Source organism: Electrona antarctica (assembly GCF_951216825.1).
Source record: "Electrona antarctica genome assembly, chromosome: 19".
Lineage (NCBI taxonomy): Eukaryota > Metazoa > Chordata > Actinopteri > Myctophiformes > Myctophidae > Electrona > Electrona antarctica.
The window spans coordinates 20,561,585-20,580,797 of record NC_136800.1 but is presented as its reverse complement, the minus strand read 5'-3'; the positions used below and the strand labels follow the sequence as shown (position 1 = coordinate 20,580,797).

Genomic DNA, 19,213 nt, shown 5'->3' with positions numbered 1-19,213 from the left:
ATGGCGATGGCGTCAACAACAAACGATACCAGTCTTGCTTTCGGTAGCTGTGACTAAAGACCTCGAATGGGAGGCTGTTCCGACTTCCCAAAATAGACTGAATGCATTGCAACATATGGGTTGGAGTCTGAGATTCTTCAGATAGGTATGGGCTGCTGGTAGTAATGGTAGGCCTATACACCAGATAATGTCACAATCTATAGGCTACATTATAAGGTATCATTAAGACATATTAAGAATGTCTCCTGCTGCCACTCAACCAAACTGGATGTTATGTCTTCAGTCTCAGAGGTCCCATTCTCGGCTAGATTAGACCTGAGGTCATTACATGAGCACTGCAAGGACAAACACAGAGTACAATATGACTAAAGCGCTTATCTCTCTAAACTATTGTTGACTGAACAAATACTGCCAGGGAAATGAATGAAGCCATAGTAGTAGCAGCAGGAAGGAAATTAAGTCTTTTACAGCCCCATTATATTGCATTCAACACACTCAAAGCACTGTTAAAACTGGTTTTATTAACAATTTGGTATGTAGGCTACTGTACATAAAATCCCATATTGCACATAAGACAGTAGCCTACCACAGTCCCGATCAGAGCATCCATCAAAAATATACATTTAAATTGATTAAATAAAAACAGATAAGACAAATTATGGTCAGTTGAGCACAGATGGAGGTTCTCAGCGTTCATCATTTGAACAGCGAGCAGACACAAAACCTCCAGTAAAAATGGTAAATGGCCAAGTTAAGAAAATACCTCTGCATGGAAAGCTATGACTGCGTCTATTACTTTTACAGACACACTTTATCATAGTTCCTTATTTTCCAGTTTTAATAAGGTATTTGTTTTATTCACGTTTACTTTTAACTCGCTTTCACACCTGATATACAGTTACCGAAAATAGCAAATTTACAAGCTCTTGTTTATTTTCGGAGCGTTAAGTATAACTCAGGTTTTTCTCTCCAGATTGTATTGCGTCATCAAGCTCTTTGCTCCAACACTACACTTACAATAACAGTCGAAAAACTCATTTTACAAATCCCTGCTTGACAGAACCATAACCATAAAGATGGAGAGCCGTGATTGTTGTGAGTTAACATTACTCCAATAGAACCCCAGGTGTGGTTATAATATTCAAATGTGTCTTCCCTGTGTATTTTTGGTTTCTTCCCGAAAGCTGAAAGCCTTTGATTCAAAAGGCAATCGAAAATTCACCACTTTAGTGACATCATAATAACCCTAACCCCTCTCCATTATCATACAACACACCGCCGTGGGCGAGGCTTAAATTCAGGTGGTGGTGCTAAGGTGAAAACCACGTATACATACTAAATTAACTGGTGGGTGCGGCCACAAAAACAAAAAAAAAACAATTTTAACACTTTCTGTACACTTTAAAAATAAATTTTCCTCTAGTATTATCATAGTACCTGATGATCATAATTTAGGGGGGAGGGGGATCACGGCACTCCATCTTTCAAGGAAAGTATCTGGGGGATACTTTCATAGTTTGCATAGCAGCTCTGAAATCCACCAAACCAAGATATGGAATAAGAACAATCTTTAAGGTGCATCCTATCTCTAAGGCGTCATAAATAACAAAGGCACTACTCCAGAAAAGCATATAACAATCTCTATGTCACCAAAACCTGCTGTTAAAGATAATACAAAAACAAATAAAAATAAAGTCTCCCATTTACTAAAGCTAAACTTTAAACCACCAAAATATTTGGCGATATTTTTGGATCCTACAGCATTCTCTGAAAAGACAATATTATGGCAGTTTCAGACATTGGCATGATACAGTATACAGTATATTCAACACCCAAGCCTCAACATGAGTTCCAGTAGTGTACATGTCGTCCAGTTAAATGAGCTTAGAGTAGTCTTTGAAACAGAAAGTTCAGGACTATTACAACTTACAAGCCTACTGATCACCGATTTCCGCATTGAACAACATTCAAAATATTATCATGCGAACATGGACACAGGCCTTTTGTTAGCATTCATTAGAAATGCTAGATCAAGTGTTGGATATGAAACTAGGCCCAATACTTTCAAAATCACCTAAAAAGGAGCATATATTTTGGTGTAAAAACGGCTGAATGTCGAAAAGGTGTGGGGGCGTTGTTTCTCTCCTGAACGTTCCGTTCAAGACCTTAATAATAAAGTAGTTTTAGCTAGCTAGCCTTAAACGCTTTGATCAAACATATTCCCGATTCTCATAGTCCTTTTTGATGGCCTTTTTAATGCGGTCAATTTCATCCTCTTCTTCCGAACTGTCAGGCTTTTCATCTCCCGTCTCTTTCTTGGCTTTGTCCGAGGTAGCCGTGTCGTCGCCGCCAGTGCCATCCGCGGAATGCAGCTCCTCTCGTATGGTGTTGAGCTCCACCAGGCCTTCGTGGAGTTGCTGGGCCACCTCTCTGATCTTGGCAGCAAACTCCGACTTGGCCCCTTTCTTGAGCTCCTTGGAGTCTTTGGCCACAAAGTAGATGTCCATGCCCACGAATAGCCCGGTGAGGACGCCCGTGGCCATGCTGGCGATCTGCACGGCCCTGGCCGCCGTGCTGCCGGCCACGTTGGCGATCTGCACCACGCGCATGATCTCGTTGGCGTTGATGAGGATGCCCTTGCCGACCATGGCGCCGTCCTCGTAGAAGTTGCTGTTGAGCGCGGGGAAGTCCCGGTTGTAGGCGTGCTTCCTCATCTTGAGCAGGTCGAACTTGCGCAGGTGCTCGATCCCCTGCTTGATGAACAGCATGCACGTGTTGAGGTCCGTCATCTTCTCCTGGTAGGGAGGCAAATTATCGATTAGTTAATTGATAGTTGATAACCTTATCGATCAATTACTCGATTAATTGATAAGGGGCGTTTTTAGGACCAAAAGGAAAATTCTTGTCTGAAAGCTGAAATGAGTGCAGAAACATAATTGCTTGGATGTATATAACAATAACGAGCGTCAACAAGCATCTGCTAGACACACACGCGTATATTCTTTCTACATCCGAGCATAGACATGGTAACGCCCCGCCTGCCTCTGATTGGCCTACCGACACAGCCGGTGTCTCAGAGGTGGAAGATACATGCTGGATAGTCTGCTGCGCGAGGTTACTCCGTGGTGGGAAATAAATAAATAATACAAGTCAAGTACGATATATAATAGCTACAACTTGTAGAGTTGCTGTCGCGCATGCCAAGCTGTCATTCTCTTGTAGCCTACAAGAGAATGACAGCTTGGCATGCGCGACAGCAACTTTTATTTTTGTAGAAGAGGTAAACGAATATTGTTTATGCCGTTGGTCTGTTTATTTGTATACATGTGTGAACTTTAAACATTATTGTACTGTAAAAAAAAGTATCTTTTCCCTTGATCTTTATTAGTATAATAGTATTAGTTTAGTGTTAGTTTAGATTAATACACGATAATCAACACTAAATCATAGTACATAGGCCTATGTCAAAGCAAACGGCACAAACAATATTAGTTTGCCTCTTCTACAAAAATTAAAGTTACAAATTACTGTCACGTGTTGTACTCTTGTACTTGTATTATTTCCCACCATGGAGTAGCCTTGCATCTCAGAGGACAGGCAAGACGGGGATGTCGGTAGGCCAATCAGAGGCAGGTGGGGCGTTACCATGTCTATGCTCGGACGTACAGTAGAAAGAATATACACGACACACACACCTCCCCTCTGCAGTGCTTTATGGAGTCTGTCTAGTTTCTAAAGTCCTTAATATGATGGAATAAGGATTACTGTGATTATGTTCACATTTCATATCACACACACCATACCTGTAACTTCCACTAGTCCCCCAAAAAGTTAAAAAAAAAAAAAAAAATCTAATCAAACTACTAATTCTAGAGAATATGTCTGCACTGTGATTGGTTGAGCATCGCATAACGGGTGTGTCACAGAGGGAGGGAGAGGGGAAAGAGGGTGAGTAGTACAGTACAGAGTAGTACAGTACAGAGTACTGTGAGGCATACAGCCGCCTCACGTGCCTGCGTGTGTTATTTTGGCTGTTCTTAAGCCTGCATGGGTATGGATTAGTAATATAATTAATTAATTCAATTAACTGGAAATCGATACATTTAATCGAGTAAATTATTAATGGCAATTAATCGATTATAAATTAATTGTTAACATCCCTACCTGGTAGTCCGCCACGATCTTCTCCACCTTCTTGCGGTCCATGGAGTTGTTCACCTGGTTGGAGATGCCGGCGCCGCCCGACGTGAGGCCGCCAGCCGTGGCCACGCCCAGACCCACTGCCGTGATGATGAGCGAGGTCCCCATGGTGACGGGCGCCAGCGCCAGGCCCACGATGGTGGCCACGCCCCCAAGGGCGCTGGTGGAGCCACCGGTGATCTGGGCGATCTTGGTCTTCTTGTTGAACTTGTCGAGGTTGTCGGCGATGGCGTTCAGGTCGATGACGTGCTGCCACAGCTTCTCGGCGCGCTCCGAGAACAGCTTGTTGAAGACGCGGATGCCCTTCTGCACCTTGTCGGCCGTCACGGCAAACGCCCTGGCGTGGAAAGAAAGAGAGATAAGGCAAGTTAATTTGAGCGAGCGCAGTCGTTCCAAAACGTTCCACTGTCAGTCTTCACGCAGGCAACACTATAGCCTCTATATACTGTGCCATGTGAAAAAGCAAGCGCATCAGAATCATGTTGATTTTTGCCAAGGTATTATATCTATACAGCAATTTGCCTGGGTGTTACCAAGTGTGAACATATAGGTTTGGCAACATGATAACCTACTGAAATGCAGATATTATTAGCATGCAGTGATTCAATTGTGTTGTTTTACACACTAAACTATATCTACACCTTAACATTACTACAGTTGACACTTACTGTACCAACTATCAAGGTATTCTTAACCACCTATACCCTATAAAGTTTATAGGAATAGTGAAAACAGCAAATCTACAAGCTTACAATGTCCCGTGGTGCGACACGTTGTGAGCATGTAGATCTGCAGAAAGTTTGCCTATTTTCCCTGAATGTTATTAATGCTATTATGTGGCTATTATTTGTTTTTAAACTTGTTGTTTTGCACATTAATAATGTAACCGTTTATCCATATTTAGTTCATATAGGGAGGTGGACGCTTTTCAGACAGGGCTGCAACCGTTCATATAACGTGCCATATAGGGAAAAGGGAACACACATTCAAAGAACCACAAAAAGAAAAGCAACCAAGGAAAGAAAAAAAGACACACACAAGCACTGCACACGCAAACACATTTGGTCAGACCTTAGATCCACTAGCTCATCAATAGGTTTGCAGCTGAGGGGGGGGGGGGAAATGATTATATTATAAGCGAGGAAGGGATCCCATATCTCATGAAAATTCCTAACAGAGCTTCTCATTGTGTATCTAATTTCCTCGAGCTGTGAATTATTAAAAAATGTCTCTCAACCAGGGGACATCAGGGGTAGTTTGGCAATGCCAAACAGAGCGGTAATGGCATTAGGCTCAATAGGTGTCCCAGTTAACTTCCAGTCCCAGTAAAATCTCAGTCCAATATGCACATGCAAGATTTACATGGACAAAAAATGTGCACATGTGTCACAGGTGTCTGGTGGCATTCATCACAGGTGGTGAAAAGCCTGTTTGACACCAGTTTGGGACTCAGCTGTCACTTACTTAGCCTCTTCTTTCTCTGTCATGTCCTCATCTTCAGTCACGTCCTCCCATTCTGTAGCAGCAGAGAGAAACAATCAGCCATGTTTGTGTTGTATCAAAGCCAAAAGAACACGCACCCTTGAATGACATTGTTACTTTATAGAACCTTACATTTAGGTCATATTACGGTACGTAAATAACATACAGTATTTGTCACTCGAGAGAATATTAGTTTCCATTACGACAGATTCAAAATAACTTCATACTTAACATTTAACCACTTGAACCCCAGCCTCCCAATTCTGGGGGGAACATCACCAAAAATAGCAGAGCTACAATACAAGCACGCAACGTATCACAACGTGACTCGTTATGAGCTTGTAGATCGGCTATTTTTGGCGAGGAGGTTTGGTGGTAAGTACAGGGTACTAAGTTGTTAAACTGTGATATTGATGATTGAAATTCCAAATATGATCAAAGTATTGAGAAGCATGTGTGTAAAGTGTGCGTGTCCATGGGTTTGTGTTTAATGTGTTTTTGTGGCTTACGTTCCACTGTTCTCCACCACTCCATGAGGCCCTCGAAATCCTGAAAGACATTGTTACACTTTGACTTTAACCATTTTCACCACTATCTATACAGCCAAGACGTTCGAGTAGGGGTGCAACAGTTAATAGGAAAAAAAACGATTCAATCGATTATATGAAGAAATATTGAAAACAGCAGATATACTGTATATGTTCACAACGTGTCGCAATTCAACGTGCTATGCTTGCAGATCTTCTGGTTGATCACACTAATATAAGTGATTTAGTCGATCGATCCTAATCTAAATCGATACGACTGTTTTAATGTTGATTCGTTACATTGAAAAAAAGACAACAGAATAATCATAAAAATAAATCATAACAAATAAATAAAGTCATTGATAGTTGCAGCCCTAATTTAAAGCATCATTATTTCAGATATTATATGAAATAGAATAGCTGTTGTTGTTGCCCCCCCCCCCCCCCCCCCCCCCAGGTACGCACCTGCATTTCCTCAGGATCAGTCCGGTCAATTCGCAAATCCTCCAAGCGGTCAAACAAAGGCTTGCTCGCATTTTCATTCTGAAATTAATAGACATACAGAATTTAGTTTCAATTCAATTCCTTTATTGTCATTGCAGGTGTGATGCAATTTAGTTGAATTATTATTTCAGTAAAACTAGAACAGTGCCCGTTGGGGGGTGATCAGGTGTTGTGGTGTTGTGGTGATGTCAGAACAGACCAGCTCCATATATGGAGATCTAGGGGTGATCTGCATTTGGGCCCTGTCTGGAGCCTGGGCAGAGGCTTATGTGATGGTTCTGGACAACCGTGGGTCTGACCGACTCAAGGCCGGGCACTGCACTCCCTGTGGTGGTGTGGAACGTGTGTCAAATTTGAAGTCGGTGGAGCGATGCAAGTTGGAAATGCATGCCCCACCCAGATATTCTGTCTGTGTCCCTTTTATGCCCATATATGGAGTATTTGTCAGGCATGCCCAAATATGGAGTCTATGCAGACATCAGAATGATGTCAGAACAAGCTAGCTCCATATATGGCAGTGGCCCCTGTACAGAGCCCGTTCAGAGGCCTTTTTGGGGAGGTTCTGGACAACCATGGGGTGGAACGCGTGTGTCGAATTTGAAGTCAGTGGGGCGAACGGTTCTGGAGTTACGTGGATTACAGACAGACAGACAGACAGACAGACAGACAGACGCATGCACGCACACACGCACACGGTGCATTTATAGTTAATATATTTAGATATAGATTTATAGATAATTTATAGATAATTTATAGATAATATATTTAGAGTCGTGTATTTTTGAGTGGTGCAAACCAGCTTTGTCTGTGTCTATGTATGTGTGTACCTGTACGTGTGTGTACCTGTACGTGGCCCCACGCATGGTGAGCATGGTTGCTATGGTTAGTGTGTGACGTCACTGCACTTTTTTATATCCATAGGATATTGTTCGTACAATATTTCCACATGTTGACAAGTGTGTTCAAGTACATTCTACCCCACATTTATTGCACATCTAAACATACAGTATAGGTGAGCATAGGGGTACAGAGAGAGAGAGAGAGAGAGAGAGAGAGAGAGAGAGAGAGAGAGAGAGAGAGAGAGAGAGAGAGAGAGAGAGTGATGAAGGACATAGAGAGAAGATAGAGAGAGACAGAGAGAGTGAAAGAAAGAGACATACAGAGAGTGACAGAGGGGAGAGAGAGACATACAGATAAAGTGACAGGGGGGGAGAGAGAGAGAGAGAAAGAGAGCATCACGGAGAAAGAGGAATAATCAAAATATCTCATTGACTGAATGATATGAAACGACAGACACAAAATCAGTTTCTGTTTGCTGAGTCGGGGGGGGAAGTGGTCATTGCCATTGTCATGCTGAATGAATGCACAGCTCTATTTCTTTCAGCACTGTTTTGAAGAAGTGAGAAGGGGCCGAAATCTCCACGGTGCACACAGAAAAAAGGAAGCAGAGAAACAAGTCTGGGCACATTGCAGCCTCCTCTCCTCTCCTCTCCTCTCACTATGGGGACATACAACATACTGTGTGGCAGTGAGGGGAGCAGTGTTGCCATGTTCGCTTATTATAAGGATCTTTGGGCTCGTTTTTTTTTATATGCATGTCAAGGACGCATTTGACCAACGCAATGAACACATTTCTTCACATTTCTTTATATATTCCAAATACTTAACTTTTTCTTTCCAAAATCTTTTAGAAAATAGCAGATCTACAACGCAACTATTTTCAAATAACCAATATAGGTTTACAGTGCTCATGTAGCTATAGTCACTTCTTTTGGGCTTGTTTCCATAGACCTGGCTGCTTGTTTATCTCGCAAAATCTGGCAACTGTGATGATGGGGGCAGGGACTTTTGTGAAAAGAAAACGGAGAGACGTGTGACGGTTAAAAAAACCCAACAACCCACATTTAGGTCATAATTGTCCCTGCTGGGAGCCTGGAGAATGCCCCCGAGGCCAATCTGCAAATGGCTGCAGAAGAAGCATTGTTTTCAGGGAGGAGTCAGGTGACACTGAACCCATGTGACAGGTGTTTTTGCAATGCCAGACATATTAGACACGACACATTTCAGGTGGTGTGCTTAGTGCTTCTGTCCGTGTGTGTTGAGATGTACAAAACGTTCGAGGGACTACTGTATACTTCTACGGTACCTCAGCTATCTCATCATCGGCAGTAACTGCTTCCTTCTTCTCAGCCTTAGCCTGAAACACACACGGTTAAGAAAAAAAGCCATGATTTAGCATTTTGATAAATCACACACACACACACACACACACACACACACACACACACACACACACACACACACACACACACACACACACACACACACACACACACACACACACACACACACACACACACACACACACACACACACACACACACACACACACACACACACACACACACACACACACACACACACAGGGTGTGGTTAGGATAAACAAACACGGTAACCATGTGAAGTAACAAAGCGTACACATCGTGTAATTTGAATGTTACAGTACCTTAACCCGAGGCATGAAGGGATTGTGTTTCTTGGGTTTCTTGACTTTGGTCTACAAAGCAAAACATGAAAAGTGTTAACTAATAGTAAATAGGCTAATGTTAGAAACCCAGTTGTCAAGTGAAAACACATGTCAAACATGTGGAGAGTCAATGTGTCTCTCACCTCTCCTGTCTTGGCCTCTGCCTTCACCTTACTGTCCTCCATGAGTGAGCTCTCTTCTTTCAGACCCTCATCATCAGATTGAGCCTGCTGTAAGAAAAAAACAACCCAAACAATGTTGAATTGCTGGGAAATCGGAAATCTTTTTTTTTTTCTTTTTTTTTTTTTTCTTTGTTATCCAAGTTAAGTCTATCATCTAGATTTTGGGCCTCCAAAGTGTAAATATATATTACTGCAACTAGGAAAGGGTTATATAACGTTATATAATATTTCTGTACCTGAACTTTTGTAACCTGTGACATATTTCCAATATAGCCTACAGTAGTATTTCTATTCCTGTATGATTGCTAATCTGAGCTGTTTTGTTGTTGTTATTCAATCAAGACAAGAAGCAGTCCTAAAAAGATGATGATGTGATAGGTATGTTTTGGGGCACTGTAGCAGAGAAATACTTTCACGCAATAAAATTAGACAAGGAAACATAAATGACTAAATATTTCTGCCATGAGATTAAAGCAATTATATGCTGAGGCAGCCAGCCGAGTTTGGCAGAGCTCCCATAAATGGTGTCATGTGTAATCGCTGCCCTACAGGTGTTTTGTATCCATGATGATAACATCATGTAATGAGAGAGAGACTCCTCTATGGCCCTATGGTTGAATCACACATCATGCAAATAACTCTAGATTATATCAGCAGCTACACACATGCTAAAGAAAAACAGACATGGGAGAACATTGTGTGTTTGCATGTTACCTTAGCCCGAGGCATGAATGGTTTGGGTTTTTGGGGCTTTCCGACTTTGGTCTGAAACACAACAGAATGAAAAGTGTTACAGTAATTCATCGGAAGAGAAAACACTGTCTTAAAATGGTCATTTAGCAGTTGTGACTATGCGCTAGGGATGGACATAAGTTCTATTTGCTTTTGTCTATGTACAAATGTTACATAAACATGTTAAATGAATTGTAAACAGAGTTTCTGATGCAGCTTATCGTAATTTGTGATGTCCTACCACTGTACAGTAAAATGACAGCCGCCACCAAGCAGAGTTCTATGTTTGTTTGAAATATTTCGAACAAAGTGATGGATCAACCATGCAATGGAAGATTAAACACACACCCATGCTTTATGCACATCTTTATGCTTGATGCACATCAAGCATGCAGAGCAAAACCACAAGACTACAACCGGTAATCCAACATTCACATTCATTTACAAGCACATTCATTTACAAGCACATTCCAGCACCACTGGGAGGCAGCCAGATCAGAGCATAACTACAAATACATCGCATGGATGCACCTGGGACGTATCCTCAGTGATGTATCCTGAGGTCAACAGGGTTTCGAGTCTTCCAACATCATACCCCTCACTCAGGCGACCCGGCCGGGGTGATCAAGTCCCGACTTAAGTCCCAGTAGCTACCCTCAATCAGTCCCACTAGGGCAAAACCAGGGCCACACAATCCGTTGGAACTACTCCAAAACTACTCTGCCAGGGCTGGGAGGTACACTTCTGGTGCATGGAAGGACTAGGACTACGTCTCACCAGGTCCACTCCTGCTCTCACCAGGCCCAGGACCTGTGCGTTGCACCAGAGTCCCAGCACCAGACAGTTCATTCAGGAGTGGTGGGCAATGGTTCCGCAGGGAAACGGTGCTGCGGCTCCGCTTGCATGGCCCTCCTAAAGGCCTCACCGAGGGTTGTTGGGCTTCCTCCTCATGGAGGACACAGGCTGGGGCGCTAACCCATACTGCTCACCCGGGTGCCGTCTACATTCCGGCTGTCACCCGTCTCTCCGGTGGTCACCAGACTATACCTGGTTGTCACATAGTCTATTCCTATGAGTCACTATAAATAGAAAACTATAACTAAAAATACATCGCATGGATACACCTGGGATGTATCCTCATAGCATAGTGACCCGCAGAGTTGCCATGTTCCCGTATTATAAGCGACTTCGGGCTTTCTATAAGTCGCTTATACATTTTGGTAGTTTCTAAAGTGTAGTTGTATAATTGGATTTGCCGTCTAATGTTGTTTAAACCAGTAGTTCTCAAACGTTTTCATGTGAAGGACCCCCAAATTAATATGGAAATTGTTCCGCTGACCCTCATCTGGAAATATTTTGTATTAGAGACCCCCATACAAGATTTGTGTTAATAAAATGTATATATACCACCTGGCCACTTGTCTCTCTTGCTAAATCTGGCAACACTGGTTACCCAGCTAACTGACAACAACATGCTTCCTCTTAAGCGAAAGGAAAGTGTTTTTCAGTTCTGTATATTGAACCCTGGTGATGCGGACATCAGATCCAACCCTGGAGAATCGGAGCTCAGGGATTTCCCTGTCTACCAGTTTTGGCCTTTGTCAGTGTTCCTACAATTCCCAAGATGCATTTTGGGACCTGACACAACACCCATGTAGTCTACATCAGACTTTATATCAACCTGATTCATATGAAGTCTGAAGTCAAGTGCCATTTTGAAATAAAAACAATTTGTCAAATTTAACTCCAGTGGCCCCACTTGGACAAATCTTTCAGCACAAATGTCAGTGACACACAGAAGCAGACTGTTCAGTTGTCCGGGTACTTCCCAAAACAAACTAGTCAGGCTCCTACTTGGCCTTAGCCTGGCTAATAAGCCAGACCGAATCAGCCGTAGGCAAAAAAAATTGCCTGCCAGTCTGGCTTATTAGCCAGGCTAACTTGGCCTCACCCCCCGAACCCACCTCACCCCTGCCCACTTTGACATGGCTTAGGGTCGACGACAGAGTACAGCATCTTGCAATGGGTCTGGTCCACAAGATTCGATACACCACCAAGATACCCATGTACCTGTCTAGATACTTCCTTAATGTTAACGAAGTCCACACCCACAACACCAGAGGGAGTGCAACGAACCATGTACAACCCAGATTCGGCACAAACAAGGGACTAAATTATTTTCGCTCCTATGCCACCAAAATGTGGAACGCCCTACCAACAGTCATTAAGACATGCGAATCCATTGACTCCTTCAAATCAATTGATCAATCAATCAAGGGAACAATACAGTATAAAGGTAAGGTGAAAACCGTGATAATGTCCTGTTCATTTTCAGGTGAGAACTCCAACAGGGAAAACATGTAAAATCCACATCCCTACTGCGAGCAGGAAGCTTGATGGCCAGATAACCCAAGATGAAGTGGAAAACCACAACTGGAAACTTTATAATGAACACACTGGCGTAGAGCTAATGGGAAGTCACCTCTTCCTGTTTGTCCTGGTTCTCTTCTTTTGAGAACCAGTTTTCTTTTGTGGGTAAAGTCTCGTCTTCCTTCAGTCCCTCGTCATCAGACTGAGCCTAGCATAGGGAACAAGGGAAGGAATAAATAATCAATCAAAAACTATAATATTTGATATTCATCCTGATCCCACATACAATACAGTGCATACAAATGGATGGTAGTGGTATATAAAAAGTTCACACACACTACAGATCACGCAAGAGAAAAAGTGCAAAGAGTAATGAGAAATAGTGTACCTTGGCTCCAGCACGGGACATAAATGGATTATGGCGTTTGGGTTTTTTCACCTTGGCCTGAAAATGAAAGAGGAGGGTCAATGAAACACAACATGCAAATAATCAATGATTGGATGAGCCGATTATCCTTCTAGCTCGGGGTCATTGTAACTGCTTGACCACACAGCAGATTGTATTAAACAGCCTTCACTAGAGTAATTTTGTAGATGATAATAATGATTTATTGTAATGCGATGGACATTATGGCAGGGACCCATGCAGTAATAGTACGGCCAGTCTGTTAGGGCATTGTGAAAAATAATGTTCAGATCTCAACCTCAGCAACCTGAAAGGCTGCATGACTGAACGTGGCAAACACAAATGTACAGGTTTGTTGATTAAATCAACAAATCGATTAGTTGACAAATTCCTTCAACGTAATTTGCAATTTGAGATATACAGGTCCAGTATATGGATTTTAGATCTACTCTCCATTCAAGTCCCATGAGACTGAGTACACTTGAACTTGGAATATAATCTCAATTTATATTTGTCACCTCCTGATATGATAATGGCTTGGAGCTCAGCCCTGCCATTTGCATGGAACTGTGGTAAAGACAGGCAGGAAACAAAATTCGTATCAGGGCATGGGCTCAAATTACAGACGCAAACAATTCTACACTACTACAAACTACAAATATCACATCACAGTTGTATGCCTGAGTAAACCAGTAGTGGTTTACAGCTGTGTCTGTCCAGGCTTACAGTATATATTATGTAGGGATTGAAGACTTTGAAGTGATTTAATAAACATGTTTTTGAGGCCATGGTGACCGTGACCATTGACCACCTACAGTACTTCAAATCAGTTCATCTTTGAGTCCATGGTGACCGTGACCTTTGACCACCTACAGTACTTCAAATCACTTCATCTTTGAGTCCATGGTGACCGTGACCTTTGACCACCTACAGTACTTCAAATCAGTTCATCTTTGAGTCCATGGTGACCGTGACCTTTGACCACCTACAGTACTTCAAATCAGTTCATCTTTGAGTCCATGGTGACCGTGACCATTGACCACCTACAGTACTTCAAATCAGTTCATCTTTGAGTCCAAGTGGACGTTTGTACCAAAATATCAAGACACTCCTTGCCTTTTAACAATTTCTCTCCCAAGTTATTTTGTTTCGTTATAAAGCGACTTTGGGTACTAAGAAAGGCACTATATAAATTTGATGTATTATTATTATTACCAGTAAGACGCCCTGAGGGCGAGAAGCGTGCACGCATCCCCTGGGTGACGGCAGACAGCAGACTGCTGGGTGAGTGCTGGGGCTTTGGCATGGGGGGTCAGATCAACATAATGGAATGAATTCTGTACTGGCCCGAATATGGAGCGTGTCTTTGGTGTACAGGGTTTGATGAGGTCAGATCAACATATGGAATGTCAGAACAGGAAGGACGGGTGAGCAAGGATCAACATATGGTTTGAGGTCAGATGTAGAGTTGCTGGCCGGCTCCATATATGCAGATCTAGGTGATGAATGATGATCCAGTCTTCTCCATGTGTGGTTATCCAGTGTTAGATGAGGTCAGTGGCGTGATCTTCATATATGGAGATGGCCATATATGGTGTCACAAGACTGATACCTGTCCATTCAAACTCTAGACTCTAGGCGGGCCTGCCCCAAAATTATTAGTGCAGCTGTGCCCGGCAGCCTGTGAAAACTAGAGTTCTCAACAAGCCCGAAGAATAAGGCCCGGCCCTACCTGGGCCCTCTTCAAACCCTGTACACTCACACAAGATACTGCCCCCGCTGCCACCCTTAGATCTCCATATATGGATCTGACCTGTTCTGACATTCCATATGTTGATCTGACCTAATCAAACCCTGTACACTCAAGACACGCTCCATACTGTATATGGCCAGTACAGAATTAATTCCATATGTTGATCTGACCCCCCATGCAAAAGTGCCAGCACTCGCCCAGCAGTCTGCTGTCACCCAGGTGCATGCGTGCACGCGACCTCACCCTTTAGGGCGAGGTCGCTTCTTGCCCTCAGGCGTCTTACTGGTATAGGGACACTATAGGGACTCAGATCAGCAGTCGTACCCAGACGGCAGAGAGCTCTATGATTCAGAGCAGCAGTCGTACCCAGACAGAGAGCTCTATAGGGACTCAGAGCAGCAGTCGTACCCAGACAGCAGAGAGCTCTGTTTTTGAGGGGCGCCAGCCCCTTCTATGTAATATAATGCACCAACTAACTACCGCTTAACACAAGGTCAGACTTACCACTTTGCTTTCTGTAGTACAGCCCTCCTGTCTCTCCACGGTCTCATCCTCCTTCAGTCCTTCATCGTCTGACTGACTCAGGGGGAGCACAACATACAAATAACCAACAGCATTAAAAACAAAATGAAAAAGGTCACACAATGGCACTATGGCCATTAGGGCCCTTGCACACAGTCAGATTTCCCCCCAAAAAACAGACAATATTTAATCACATAATCCGGATTTATACTTTGACTATTAAAAAAATCTACAAGCTTTGCATCGCATATATTGGAATGGGTTGTGAGCTTGTAGATCTACTAAGTTGTTAAATATATTCTTCCCATCAAACCCAGTTCGATTCCAGCATTTCTTTAGATGCATTCAGAAGGTTATTAACTTAGCTTACTAACTGGACAACAAATTGCATCATACTCTGTGTGCATGTGCAAGGGCCTTTACTTGTGTGTGTGTGTGTGTGTGTGTGTGTGTGTGTGTGTGTGTGTGTGTGTGTGTGTGTGTGTGTGTGTGTAAATGTGTTTTCGATGTGCATTCCTATACGGTGTGTCTGTGTGTGTGTCTGTGTGTGTGTGTGTGTGTGTGTGTGTGTGTGTGTGTGTGTGTGTGTGTGTGTGTGTGTGTGTGTGTGTGTGTGTGTGTGTGTGTGTGTGTGTGTGCAATGTGCACCTGATTGTCCTTTTTCGGCTTTTGCACAGCTTGTCTGACCGGTCTGTTTGGCTCCTGAAATTAGAGACGACAGACGACAATAACTAATTATCACGCTGCAGTTTAATTGTTGCCACATGGTTCGTCCATACTGGCCTTGCCAAGGTAACTACACACAACACAAACAAGAATATGCTGACCTCTTGTTTTGCCACGGGACAAGCCCCCACCACAGCTCTGATACCGAGTGGATCACAAAAGGACACACAGCACTACAACATACCTAACCTCACGTCACCAGGCTTTTTACATGGCAGAAAGCCTGGTTTTAATTTCAGTGTGGTTTAGTTTCCTGGTTTTCTTCTGGTCTAGTAACCGTGCCTACTCTAGAATTCAAGAAAGTGTTTTTACGGTGGGCAGGCGGGCAGCGTTTAGTTTTTGCTTTGCATTTGTTCCCCCATGTGAATGCTCCCCCCTTCTTGAATCAAGTAGTCTAGTCTCACCAGTTGCACAATGAGTTGCAATAAAACATGGATATACTGTACCAAATGAAGTATTCCAAGAAGTACTTGAAGAAATTTGACACATTTGTCAATACATATTTGATTCTGAGGGGAATCATTTTGAGGGAGCACGTTTTTGGTTTCTGCCCGTCCAACGACATAAAGTTATATCGCTCTATAGGCAGAACATATGACATCCAAAGCTATGATAACCATGTCCTTACATTGCACAGTCAATTGCACAGTGTTAATTTAAGTCTGGGAGTGTACAAAAGCTCCGCACCATGGGCTACCTGCTGCAAAAATCTGTTCAGCTGCCCCTCTGCTGTGGAACTCACTCCCAGACTCCCTGATCCTAAGCTCGCCCTGCCTACAGAACATGCCCCAGAGCTAGCAGCTCCACACAGTGTGCTCACCTGAGCCATGCGACCAGCCATCTGCTGGGTGAAGCAGTAAAATCACGTTCCCCTCCTCTGGGAACTCCCCCCCCTTTCGCCTTAAATGAAGGCATTAAAACCGGGAAAGTGTCATTTTAGATTTCATTTTAACCGCCAATTTGATCTAGCCCCTCAAAAATAGCGCATATACAAGCTCATCATAGCACACTTTGTGCTTGTAGATCTGCAACTTTTTTTTTTTTTTTTTTTTAATCGTGAAAATGTGTGCAAATCTTTGAATAAAGATTCCTGGGGGTCCCAGGAACAAAATATTTTGAGATGGGGACTCCACAGACAAATACGGTGCATATATCAAATTTTGGGGGTCCTTGATGAAAAAGTAAGCAACACTTTTTGGCCGCGAACATCTGCACATTGTTCCAATTAACTACTAAACAAAAGACGGACTCTCCTAACTTCTACAACAACACCCCACAACGGACATTGCAGCTACTCACAGAAAAAGGTACACATTTAAACTGCTTCATGTAACTCAATCATGGACACGACGGGTGTGACGTCTGCTGACGGGTGGCGCGTACGTGCATGCTTATGCAGGCAACGGGTGTGTGTGTGCGCATGTGCGTGTGTGTGTGTGAGAGAGAAAGACACCTCTGTGAGTCCGACGACATGCAGACCACTTGGGGGTCTGCGGAACACCTGCCTAAAAGGAACATTAATTTTGTGCCCATCCCTGTACATAATTTGACTGACTACCTCCGCTGTGGGTTTGGGGGCACCAGCACCTCTCCCCTTCCTCTCCCTGGGAATCATGTTCTTGTTTTCCTGTGAAGGACAAATTAACAGTTTCATCTTAGAAATTAGCCCTACAAATAAATGATGAATTGCAACTGCAAGTAACAAAATGAGAAAAAGTGTACAAATTGGAACCTTTTCAATTTCAGAGCTTCTGATACAGTATATTGCATTTTGGAATATAATAATAGCCATTAGGGCTGCAAGTATCGATTATCTTTTTCTTTTTTTTGTGGCTTTCGCCTTTATTTTATATTTTTATGGCGGGACAGACAGTAGGCTGACAGGAAATGGGGAGAGAGATGGGGGGAAGACATGCAGTAAAGGCCGTCGGGATCGGGAGTCGAACCCGCGGCACACTGCCAGACTGGATTACCAGCCAAGGTGCCTGGACCATTGAGCCATGGCCCAGGCCAGTATCGATTATCTTAACGATTTTTTTCCCCGATACATTGTTCAATTAATCAACTAAATCGATATCTGATTAACTACATGAGCCCTATTTTATACTTTGTCGTACGAAGAGCCTGCACAAATACATGCCATTTTAATTAATTTTCAAAATCTAGGATTCATTCAAATCGATAATTTGAATGAATCAATTCGATTCGACAGTTTGATTAACCGTTTCACCCCTACAAATCATACTATATTAACAGACACCCGTCGTGAATCCAAATCGAACACCAATGTACTGTACCTGATGGTCCGTGGCTTTGGTCCCCCTCAGAGCCTCGTACGAGGAGGTCTGCTTCAGCTCCTGTTGGGACAACGGCAGACAGCTTTAGACATCAGACTGTGGAGAACAGAACACACAACAGAAGAAGACAAATCACGACAATGCTCTTCTTACCTCTTCGCTGGGTCTGGCCGGGATCTGTGGCGATTCACCGCTTTCCTTCCTCTCTTGAGGCATCATGTTGCCTTTGACCTGGGCAAGGACACACACACACGAAAGCACAACCACATGAGTGTCAGACACAGACACAGACACAGACACACACACACACACACACACCACACACACACACACACACACACACACACACACACACACACACACACACACACACACTTCTGATGACGTTTAATCAGCGTTTCAAAGCGCCGTAGAGTGAGTGAGAGAGGATGGAAAAGATGAGGAGGTGGGTGTCTGTGTGTGGTCACCGGCGACTTGCTTTGAGGTGCAGAAATAGAACTGACCGTTTTTGGCTTCTCATCATTTGGTTTTCATCATCATACCGTTGATGTAAAAAATATTCATTAACGCTAAATGTACGGCAAACATCAACATTAACTACTAAGCAATCAAAGAAGGAACGTCATCTAGTAAAAGAAACAAATACAAAAACACTATTCCCAGTTTCCCACCTGCTGAGGTTGAGCAAAACACCTCAATAGGACTGGGCAATATTATCTATATTACTGTATATCCATATTGTGACAAGATCTAATGACGTTCTAACATTCAGCTTACATAGATCATCTATTATTGACAATGTATTGAAAGAAAATTATCATCACAATATCGATAAAGGCATTTGGTCAAAAACAAAGTGGTATTTGATTGTGTCTATATGGCCCAGCCCTACTTGACATCATCACCATCCCCAACACTACAGCAACCCAGCTTGGTACCATCCATGGTCCAACCCAGCTTGGTACCATCCATGGTCCAAAGAACA

General features: G+C 43.1%; 1 protein-coding gene across 3 annotated transcripts in view; it reads right to left on the bottom strand.

The window, feature by feature from the left end:
* Nucleotides 1-501: 501 nt before the first annotated feature.
* The window catches only part of apol1 (apolipoprotein L, 1), a 31,245-nt gene continuing 12,533 nt past the window's right edge, over nt 502-19,213 (bottom strand). For all 3 annotated transcript variants that reach the window (XM_079530235.1, XM_079530236.1, XM_079530237.1), the window contains 16 exons: nt 18,382-18,459; nt 18,229-18,288; nt 17,490-17,558; nt 15,854-15,907; nt 15,188-15,259; nt 12,913-12,969; nt 12,637-12,732; nt 10,137-10,187; nt 9,384-9,470; nt 9,220-9,270; nt 8,860-8,910; nt 6,675-6,752; nt 6,192-6,231; nt 5,665-5,716; nt 4,165-4,537; nt 502-2,795 (listed from right to left, as the gene is read on the bottom strand). In XM_079530235.1, coding sequence (XP_079386361.1) covers nt 2,211-2,795; nt 4,165-4,537; nt 5,665-5,716; nt 6,192-6,231; nt 6,675-6,752; nt 8,860-8,910; nt 9,220-9,270; nt 9,384-9,470; nt 10,137-10,187; nt 12,637-12,732; nt 12,913-12,969; nt 15,188-15,259; nt 15,854-15,907; nt 17,490-17,558; nt 18,229-18,288; nt 18,382-18,459 — 1,854 coding nt within the window. In that variant the 3' untranslated portion in view covers nt 502-2,210. The remainder of the gene's footprint in view (nt 2,796-4,164; nt 4,538-5,664; nt 5,717-6,191; nt 6,232-6,674; nt 6,753-8,859; nt 8,911-9,219; nt 9,271-9,383; nt 9,471-10,136; nt 10,188-12,636; nt 12,733-12,912; nt 12,970-15,187; nt 15,260-15,853; nt 15,908-17,489; nt 17,559-18,228; nt 18,289-18,381; nt 18,460-19,213) is intronic.